Below are 9,923 nucleotides of genomic sequence, written 5' to 3' on the forward strand. Positions count from 1 at the left end.
TTGAATTTTTGTTTCCCGTTGCTCTATAAATGGATGACTTCACATATGTTTAAATCAGACACTTACATTGGAGATTTGGGTAGCGATGAGTGGGCTAAGACTTTGGTGTCACAAACCGAAAAGTCCATCATTTGGTATTCCCGGAAATTAAATGTTGAAGAAATTATTTTCAAGTGTGGAAGTTTTCCAAATGTACCACTGATTGGGTCCAAAGGTTGTATAAGTTATAATCCTACTTTAGCTTTAAGACAATTGGGGTATCCAATGCTGGACAAGCCGAGTGACCAAGAGTTGGAAGAAATGATCTTATTGGACATGGGAAAAGAAGACCCATCTTTGTTACATAAGATTGTTAGGGCTTGGCATAAAGTTCATATCAGAAAGGATGACTTGGGCAAGAAAGATGCTACTGCAAGGGAATCCTATACAACATGGGTTAAGAAAAGGGTGGAGAAGATTAAGCTTCCTTTCCTAGTTGAGGCTCCCTCTCAGCCCATCACTCCTGCTCCTATCCCTATATCATACGAGGAAGCTGAAGAGTTGAGAGCAACGATTGCGAGATTAACAATAGAAAATGAAGAAATGCAATCAAATCTCAACAAAACCATTGGTGAAAATATGAGGCTTAAGAGAAAGGTTGAGAAGGATAAGGAATCTTTGGAAGAAAGTAACAAAAAAGCTAGGATGGAGGAAGATTCAAAGGAGAAGTATCAAGAGGGTTTAATGGGAGCGCATGGCAGCATAACCAACCTACAGAAACAACTCAAGGAAACTCAAATACAAAGAGGAAATGCTTATCATTGGAGAGATCTCGCTATTCGACAAAAGGGGGAAGAAAGAAGGAAGTTTGAGACACGAATACGAGAGCTTAAGAGTCGCTTAAAAGATGTGGTGGCAAAGCTGGAAGAAGAAATTCGTTGCAAGAGAGAAGCTCTAGATGCTTGTAATGTGGATCCAGAGGTACTGCGCCAGAAGAATGAAGATTTGTCTCATGCTAGAGGACAAGTAGATCTATGGAGGACCAGGTATGAGGAGTTGAGAGAGCAATGTGATAAAATGTTGAGCCACGTTGGGCATTTGGATCAGAAGATTCACGAGCGTGAAGACACCATTGAGATGTTGGAGTCTGAAAGTAAAAGGCGTCATGAGAGGTTTTGTGATCTAGTAGAGTTTTGTAACCGACTAATTGTGGACATTCCTTGGAGGCTAGAGTTAGCTAGAAATGACATGGAAGAAGATAATACTCCCCGCGCTGTGCACTATTTTGTTTGCCTCTGTGAAGATATGGTGAAGAGGTTCAAGGCTGAGATGAAGGCACTTAGGCCACATAGAGGAAAGCCAACTTGAGCATTTATTATTGTTCTGTTATGTATTCATTTCAATTTTATGTTTTAGGCAAGATTTTGGTTGTACTTGGTACTCTGCCTTTTCGGCCTTGCTCTGTTATGATTGACTTTGAAATTTGAATGAATGAAGTTTATTTTGTTTTATTAGACTTATCTTCTTAAACGCTTGCAAATTCGCTAAAAAAATTTCCCTGAAAGCAAAAAAAAAAAAAAGAAAAGCATAAGCATAACAATTATCGCACATGCACATCATTTTGCATCATCGTTTTTACCTCTTTAGTCTTATCTCTTTCGTTTGTCCTCCCGAAGGTCAAGCTGCCGCATCATTATAACACTCGAGCCAGTTACAAGAGGAAGATGGAAGACCTTGAGCAAGAAAATCATGAACTCCGCGATGAAGTGACTACTCTCCGCGCAGGGGTAGAAAGATTAACTGCTTTGGTAGAAACCTTGATGGCTGCTCAGAATACTCAAGCTCAGACTAGAGAACAAACCACTGTGATTTCAGAAATTCTCACTACTACCATTGCCATGGCTCAAAACACTGGTCATTCCTTTTATCAAACGACCCATGGTTTCCCTTGGGGCATGTCTCACGGCTTTACGCCCGAAGGATATCAGCATACCAGTGGAGCTATTCAAACCACTGCTACAATGAATGGGACTCATTTCGTTCCTGGAGCCACTCAAGCCATTCCCACGATGGTCTTCACCCCACCTATCCCTGGAGCTGCTAAATTTACCCCTGTAATGACTATGACTCCAACTCTGGTACATACTGTGCCACAAACTGAGGAAGCTATTTACCATGTCGAGCCAAGTGAAGGAAATGGAGTCCATGACGATTTCCAAGATCAGTTCCAAGAGATGCGAAAGGAGATCAAGGCACTCAAAGGGAAAAATTCATTTGGAAAGAATGCTTATGATATGTGTCTTGTGCCGAATGTGCGAATTCCGGCCAAATTCAAGGTGCCTGATTTTGAAAAGTATAAAGGGAATTCGTGTCCTCAGAGTCATTTGACTATGTACTGTAGAAAGATGGCTACTCACACTGATGATGACAAATTGTTGATCCATTACTTTCAAGATAGCTTAACTGGTGCTGCCTTAAGATGGTACATGGGATTGGATAGTTCCCATATCAGTTCTTTTGATGACCTTGTAGAAGCGTTTGTCCGACAATACAAGTATAATATTGACATGGCTCCTGATAGAGATCAACTTCGTGCCATGGCACAGAAAGAGAGAGAATCTTTCAAAGAATATGCACAAAGATGGCGTGAAGTTGCCGCCCAAATTTCTCCCCCCATGGAGGAAAAAGAAATGACAAAAGTTTTCTTGAAGACTCTTAGCTCGTTTTATTACGAGAGGATGGTTGCAAGTGCCCCAACAGACTTTACTGAGATGGTGAATATGGGAATGCGACTTGAGGAAGGTGTTCGCGAAGGAAGATTAGCCAAGGAAGGAAGTTCTAGTGGTGTCAAAAAGTTTGGGGGCGGTTTTTTCAAGAAGAAGGAACAAGAAGTTAGTGCTGTCTCATACGGAATGCCTGGAAGAAAGAGCAACTATCAGTCACAACACGTCGCGGTTGTGTCCAATACAGCTCCAACGGCTCCAGCCTATCAACCCCAATTTCCTCAACAAAATATACAACAACAACCTCAGCAACAGACTCGCCAACCACAAAATTATCAGCAGAATAGAGCGCAAAGAAAGATAGAGTTTGACCCGATACCCATGACTTATACTGAGTTGCTTCCCGCTCTCATAAAGAAGAATCTCGTGCAGACTAGGACTCCCCCACCTGTCCCGGAAAACATCCCATGGTGGTACAAGGCTGACGACTTTTGTGCTTTCCACCAAGGTGCACCTGGTCATAGCACAGAAAGATGTTACCCATTGAAGTTGGAAGTGCAGAAGCTGGTTAAAAGTGGTATGCTGACTTTCAAAGATGTCAATCCAAATGTTCAGGCTAACCCTTTGCCTCAACATGGAGCGGCTTCTGTGAATATGGTGCACGGATGTCCTGGGAGATACCAAGTTTTCAACATTCGCTATATCAGAGGATCATTGGTTAGGATGCATGCTGGTTTATGCAGACTTGCTTATTTTCAACATGACCACGCCGCATGTACAATTTGTTCCAGAAGTTCACGTGGATGTCTCACTGTGAGAAGAGACTTGCAAAAGCTGTTGGATCAAAGGCTCATAACCATTACTTACGACAGAAATGAGGATGATAATGTCAATGTTGTGACTCCTCATTTTAATATGCCTGAGCCCATGGAGATGATTTATGATAGCCAGAATTTCTCTGTTTCTCCTTTGGTGATTTATCCATCTGGCCCGGTTCCTTACACTTCAGACAAAGCAATACCCTACAAGTACAACGCCACTATGCTCGAAGAGGGAAGAGAAGTTCCAGTACCCAATGTGCCTTCTGTTGATAATATTGCTGGTGTGAGCAGAGTGACGAGAAGTGGACGCGTGTTTGCACCATCGCCTCAGAAAAGGGTCGAAATCCCAGTTGGTGAACAAGTGCCAGTGAGAAATCCAATTGTGGGTGTTGAACCAAGTTTTGTTGAAGGGCAGTCTAGTGGGACAAACGCTGATACAAGTGACGATGAGATCCTGAAGTTGATCAAGAAGAGCGAATACAAGGTTGTCGATCAACTATTGCAAACTCCTTCTAAGATTTCTGTGCTTTCTTTGCTGGCATATTCCCCAGTGCATAGGGAAGCTTTGATGAGGATTCTGGATCAAGCCTTTGTCGACAATGACGTGACGATTGACCAATTTGGTGGGATTGTGGGAAATATAACTGCTTGCAATAACCTGAGTTTCAGTGATGAAGAGCTTCCTGGAGAAGGCAGAAATCATAACTTGGCGTTGCACATTTCAATGAACTGCCAGTTAGATGCTCTGTCTAATGTATTGGTAGACACTGGTTCGTCTTTGAACGTTATGCCCAAATCCACTTTATCCAGGCTTTCATATCAAGGTGCTCCAATGAGATACAGTGGGGTTATTGTCAAGGCTTTTGATGGGTCAAGAAAGAGTGTTATTGGAGAAGTGGACCTTCCAATGAAGATTGGCCCGCATACCTTTCAAATCAAATTCCAGGTAATGGATATCCATGCTGCGTATAGCTGCTTATTGGGTCGCCCATGGATCCACGAGGCAGGGGCAGTTACCTCTACACTCCATCAGAAATTGAAGTTCGTAAGCAATGGAAAGTTGGTTACAGTGGATGGAGAGCAGGCATTAGTGGTCAGTCATCTTTCGTCATTTTCCTACATTGACGCTGGTGAAGCTGTTGGAACTCAATTCCAAGCACTTTCTGTGGCTGGCAAGGATGTTGAAAAGAATGGGACATCTATCTCTTCTTTGAAAGATGCACGCCAAGTGGTTCAAGATGGTTCCGCTGTGGGTTGGGGTCAAGTTTTGAGTCTGCCCGATAACAAGTTTCGTGAAGGTCTTGGTTTTTCTCCTACATCTGCAAGATATAGTAAGCAAGACACTGTTACCCGCCCGATGCAAGAGATATTTCACAGTGGAGGTTTTGATCATCTTACACCTCCTGAAGTAGATGCTGTTATTGAAAATGATTCTGAAGAGGATTCGTCAAGCTTCGTGGTGCGTGGAGTAGTTTGCCAGAATTGGAGTGTTGTTGATGTCCCGTCGGTGGTTCACATTTCTAAGTAATGCCTTTTGTTGTTGTTTCTTTTGAAAACCCTTCCGCTCTGCCCAAGGCGGAAGAATATGCTATGTTAGGGTTTCATTAAAATAACTCCTTTTGCTCTGCCCAAGGCAAAAGAGAATGTGTGTCGGGCTTGGTTTCAAATTTTTGATATCATCAATAAAAATGTTATTTTGTTTCCTATATTTTATTTTACTTTTCGCTTTTCTGGAAAATGGTAACCTAAAAAACCTGGAAAAAAAAAGAGAGAAAATAATCACTTTCATTATCTGCATAAAATTCTCGCATTTATCAGTTTCTAAAATCAAGCATAAATCATATGTGCAGATTAATTCGTGATAAACCCATTGAAAATTATGACCCTATGCCCTCTCCCAACTTTGATTTCCCTGTGTTCGAAGCTGAAGAAGAAAGTATTGAAGAAATTCCTGATGAGATCTCCCGTTTGCTTGAACAAGAACAGAGGACTATTCAACCTCACGAAGAACCAATAGAAGTGATTAATTTGGGTTCTGAAGAAGACAAGAAAGAAGTTAAGATTGGGGCACTGCTCGCTGAAGACGTCAAGAAAGGATTGATAGAGTTGTTGAGAGAGTACGCTGATGTTTTCGCCTGGTCTTATCAAGATATGCCAGGGTTAGACACAGATATTGTGGAACATCGCTTGCCGTTGAAGCCGGAGTGTCCACCAGTTAAACAGAAATTGAGAAGAACTCACCCGAACATGGCAGTGTTAATCAAAGAGGAAGTTCAAAAGCAGATTGACGCAGGTTTCCTTGTTACATCAGAATACCCTCAATGGTTAGCCAACATAGTACCTGTTCCTAAGAAGGGTGGCAAGGTTCGAATGTGTGTTGATTATCGAGATTTGAACAAAGCCAGCCCTAAAGATGATTTCCCTTTGCCCCACATTGATATACTGGTAGATAGTACGGCTAAGTACAATGTTTTCTCCTTTATGGACGGTTTCTCTGGTTACAACCAGATCAAGATGGCACCTGAGGACATGGAAAAGACCGCATTTATTACACCTTGGGGTACGTTCTGCTATAGAGTGATGCCTTTCGGTTTGAAGAACGCCGGTGCTACTTACCAAAGAGCCATGACAACCCTCTTCCATGATATGATGCATAAAGAGATTGAAGTTTATGTTGATGATATGATTGCCAAGTCTAACACCGAAGAAGATCACGTGGTATACTTATTGAAGTTGTTTGAGCGTCTGAGAAAATACAAGCTCCGCTTGAACCCAAACAAATGCACTTTTGGTGTTAGATCTGGAAAGCTGTTGGGTTTCATTGTCAGCCAGAAGGGCATTGAGGTCGATCCGGACAAAGTTAGAGCTATTCGTGACATGCCCGCACCGAGAACTGAGAAACAAGTCAGAGGTTTCCTTGGGCGTTTGAACTACATCTCCAGGTTTATATCTCACATGACTGCCACATGTGGGCCAATCTTCAAGTTGCTTCGGAAAGATCAGAGCATTGTATGGAATGATGATTGCCAGAAAGCTTTTGACAGTATCAAAGAGTATTTACTTGAGCCTCCTATCTTGATCCCACCAGTGGAGGGTAGACCCCTAATCATGTACCTAACTGTTTTGGAAGAGTCTATGGGTTGTGTCCTTGGACAACAAGATGATACTGGAAGGAAAGAACACGCCATCTATTATTTGAGCAAGAAGTTTACTGATTGTGAATCCCGCTATACGTTACTTGAGAAGACCTGTTGCGCTTTGGCTTGGGCAGCAAAGCGTCTCCGTCAATATATGCTGAATCATACCACTTGGTTAATATCCAAAATGGATCCGATCAAATATATCTTTGAAAAGCCCGCTTTAACAGGAAGGATTGCTCGCTGGCAGATGTTACTGTCTGAATATGACATAGAGTACCGTGCGCAGAAAGCTATCAAGGGAAGCGTCTTAGCTGATCACTTGGCTCACCAGCCTATTGAAGATTATCAAACAGTTAAATTTGATTTCCCCGATGAAGATGTCATGTATCTGAGGATGAAAGATTGTGAAGAGCCAGGCCCTGAGGAGGGACCTGAACCTGGATCCCGGTGGGGTTTGGTATTTGATGGAGCTTCTAATTCTTTTGGCCATGGAGTTGGGGCAGTCATCATTACTCCCCATGGTTCTCATGTTCCATTTACCGCTAGAATTTGTTTTGAGTGCACGAACAATATAGCAGAGTACGAGGCTTGTATCATGGGTCTTGAAGAAGCTATTGATTTGAGAATTAAAATTCTCGACGTGTATGGAGATTCGTCATTGGTAATCAATCAGATTAAAGGTGAATGGGAAACTCGTCATCCGGGGTTGATCCCATACAGAGACTATGCTAGACGTTTGCTACCGTTCTTCAACAAAGTCACTTTTCATCATATACCTAGAGACGAAAACCAGATGGCAGATGCTCTGGCCACCTTGGCTTCCATGTACAAAGTGAATGCCCATAATGAAGCGCCTCGCATCACAATTAGACGCCTCGATAGGCCTGCCCATGTCTTCACAACGGAAACTGAGATAGATAACAAACCATGGTATCATGATATAAAGTGTTTCCTCAAAAACCATGAATACCCACCTGAGGCATCAAGTAAAGACAAGAAGACTTTAAGGAGATTAGCATTCAACTTTTTCCTCAATGGGGATGTTTTGTACAAAAGGAACTATGACATGGTCTTGCTCAGATGCGTGGATAGACACGAGGCAAACACGTTAATGAAAGAAGTTCACGAAGGTTCTTTTGGTACTCATGCCAATGGTCATTCCATGGCTAAGAAGATGCTTCGGGCAGGCTATTATTGGTTGACAATGGAGTCTGATTGTTTTCAGTTTGTGAAGAGGTGCCACAAATGTCAAATTTATGCCGATAAGATACACGTGCCCCCAACTTTGCTCAACGTCATTTCTTCCCCATGGCCATTCTCTATGTGGGGAATTGATATGATTGGCATGATTCAACCCAAAGCTTCGAATGGTCATCGTTTTATATTGGTCGCCATTGATTACTTCACCAAGTGGGTTGAAGCAGCTTCGTACGCCAATGTGACCAAACAAGTAGTTGTCAAGTTCATCAAAAACCAAATCATCTGCAGATATGGTATTCCGAATAAGATTATCACTGATAATGGCTCTAACTTGAACAACAATATGATGAGGGAACTCTGTGAAAGCTTCAAGATCGAGCATCACAACTCTTCTCCATACAGACCTAAGATGAATGGTGCTGTTGAAGCTGCTAACAAAAATGTTAAGAAGATCTTGCAAAAAATGGTGGTTACATATAAGGATTGGCATGAGATGCTTCCTTTTGCCTTACATGGATACCGTACGTCTGTCCGAACTTCAACAGGGGCAACTCCTTTCTCTTTGGTCTATGGGATGGAAGCAGTACTCCCGGTAGAAGTAGAGATCCCGTCAATGAGAGTCTTGATGGAAGCCAAGTTGACTGAGGCTGAATGGTGTCAAAACAGGTTTGATCAGTTGAATCTAATTGAGGAAAAGAGATTGACAGCCCTATGTCATGGTCAGCTATATCAGAAGAGACTAAAAAAGGCATTTGACAAGAAGGTCAAACCTCGAGAGTTTAGAGAAGGTGATCTTGTACTCAAGAAGGTCTTGTCCTTTCAACCTGATCCTAGGGGCAAGTGGGCGCCAAATTATGAAGGTCCATATGTTGTTAAGAAGGCTTTCTCTGGAGGCGCCATGATCCTAGCAACCATGGATGGTGAGGAGCTCCCACGACCTATGAATGCTGATGCAGTCAAGAAATACTTCGCCTAAAAAATAAAAGAACAGCTCGCTAAGTCGAAAACCTGAAAGGGCGACTTAGGCAAAAATGAGCGTCTCGGTGGACTGAAAACCCGAAAGGGTGGTCCAGGCAAAAATTAGAGACATAAAATAGAAAATAGTCATCCTGGTAGATTGAAAACCTAAAAGGGCGGTCTACGCAAAAGTTAAGGATTACGGCAAGTAACTGCATTTAACCAGATTCGATCACTTGGAAGCGACCAAGGATTCCTCATCAAATACGATTTCGACTAAAGTGAGAGCACGGATAGAATTCAAAGTTGTTAGGGGAAATAGTGATCATTGTATTTCAATGTAGTCTTTTCCAATTTATACCATTTTCCAAGCTTTGTAACGATCTATGGAGTCATGCCTTTTGTGGACTACCATTCTATTAAATAAAATTTGAGCCTTTGCCCAATTGTTTGTTATTCCCATTTATTTCCATTTCATGCAAAATTTCGTTTATTTTTGATGATATGTATTTGAAACTTATGTTTTAATAATAAACTTGTTTTTTTCAAAATAATAATGAAGAGGTTTTTCCTTGGGTTTGTGAACACAAAAGGGGATGTCAACAAATCACTTCAAGAATGGTTTAATATCCAAGTACATGGCTGAGCGGTCGCTCAAGAGAGGTTGTCATTGTTGCATGATTTACGAATATTTGCATGTGGTGGTCTTTGGATGTGTGGTTTATGGTTCCCCAAGTGAACACGGAATTTGAATGACCCCCACTCTTTCGAGGCGGAGTTTATGATTATGTTCCCATTGCTCCCAAAGTGTGCTGCCTTCCCACCAAGAGATTTAAATGTTATAGCAAAATCTTGCTCCATCAGTGATCTTTGTCATCCCCAATAAGGCTTGCCGAGTACTTGACGTGTGCTATGAAATTTTGGTCGTGCTAGTATATCTATCTTTGTTTCGTTTTGTCAGCATGTGCATGGCATTCATACATTCATACTTACACCTTTCATGCACATTTGCATTTCCTAATGATCCTAAATCCATTTTGGTTGTGTTTATCACCAAGTAGTATATTCCGTCTTTCCAATAGAGTGTCAGCCCTAAGCAAAAA

The 9,923-nt window shown here is 41.9% G+C and overlaps 2 protein-coding genes across 2 annotated transcripts; both read left to right on the forward strand.

Moving 5' to 3' along the window:
- The first annotated feature begins 1,703 nt into the window (after positions 1-1,703).
- On the forward strand, positions 1,704-5,051 carry LOC131623748 (uncharacterized). The gene has a single exon (XM_058894771.1). It carries the CDS (start codon positions 1,704-1,706, stop codon positions 5,049-5,051), a length of 3,348 nt encoding a protein of 1,115 aa, XP_058750754.1.
- Positions 5,052-6,205: 1,154 nt separating this feature from the next.
- On the forward strand, positions 6,206-9,100 carry LOC131623749 (uncharacterized). Its single transcript, XM_058894772.1, has 4 exons — positions 6,206-6,806; positions 6,891-7,732; positions 7,889-8,818; positions 9,047-9,100. The coding sequence occupies exons 1-4, from the start codon at positions 6,206-6,208 to the stop codon at positions 9,098-9,100; spliced, it is 2,427 nt and encodes an 808-aa protein (XP_058750755.1).
- Positions 9,101-9,923: the final 823 nt, after the last annotated feature.

Source organism: Vicia villosa, unplaced genomic scaffold (assembly GCF_029867415.1).
Source record: "Vicia villosa cultivar HV-30 ecotype Madison, WI unplaced genomic scaffold, Vvil1.0 ctg.000077F_1_1, whole genome shotgun sequence".
Classification (NCBI taxonomy): domain Eukaryota; kingdom Viridiplantae; phylum Streptophyta; class Magnoliopsida; order Fabales; family Fabaceae; genus Vicia; species Vicia villosa.

What these genes read in the sequence shown, in the direction of transcription:
- LOC131623748 (XM_058894771.1), top strand. Translation starts at nt 1,704, where the DNA reads ATGGAAGACCTTGAGCAAGAAAATCATGAACTCCGCGATGAAGTGACT.
- LOC131623749 (XM_058894772.1), top strand. Translation starts at nt 6,206, where the DNA reads ATGATTGCCAAGTCTAACACCGAAGAAGATCACGTGGTATACTTATTG. An exon ending in TTGGGCAGCAAAGCGTCTCC is followed by an intron (nt 6,807 to 6,890) that starts GTCAATATATGC and finishes CCGCTTTAACAG; the next exon opens with GAAGGATTGCTCGCTGGCAG. An exon ending in ACAAAAGGAACTATGACATG is followed by an intron (nt 7,733 to 7,888) that starts GTCTTGCTCAGA and finishes GATTGTTTTCAG; the next exon opens with TTTGTGAAGAGGTGCCACAA.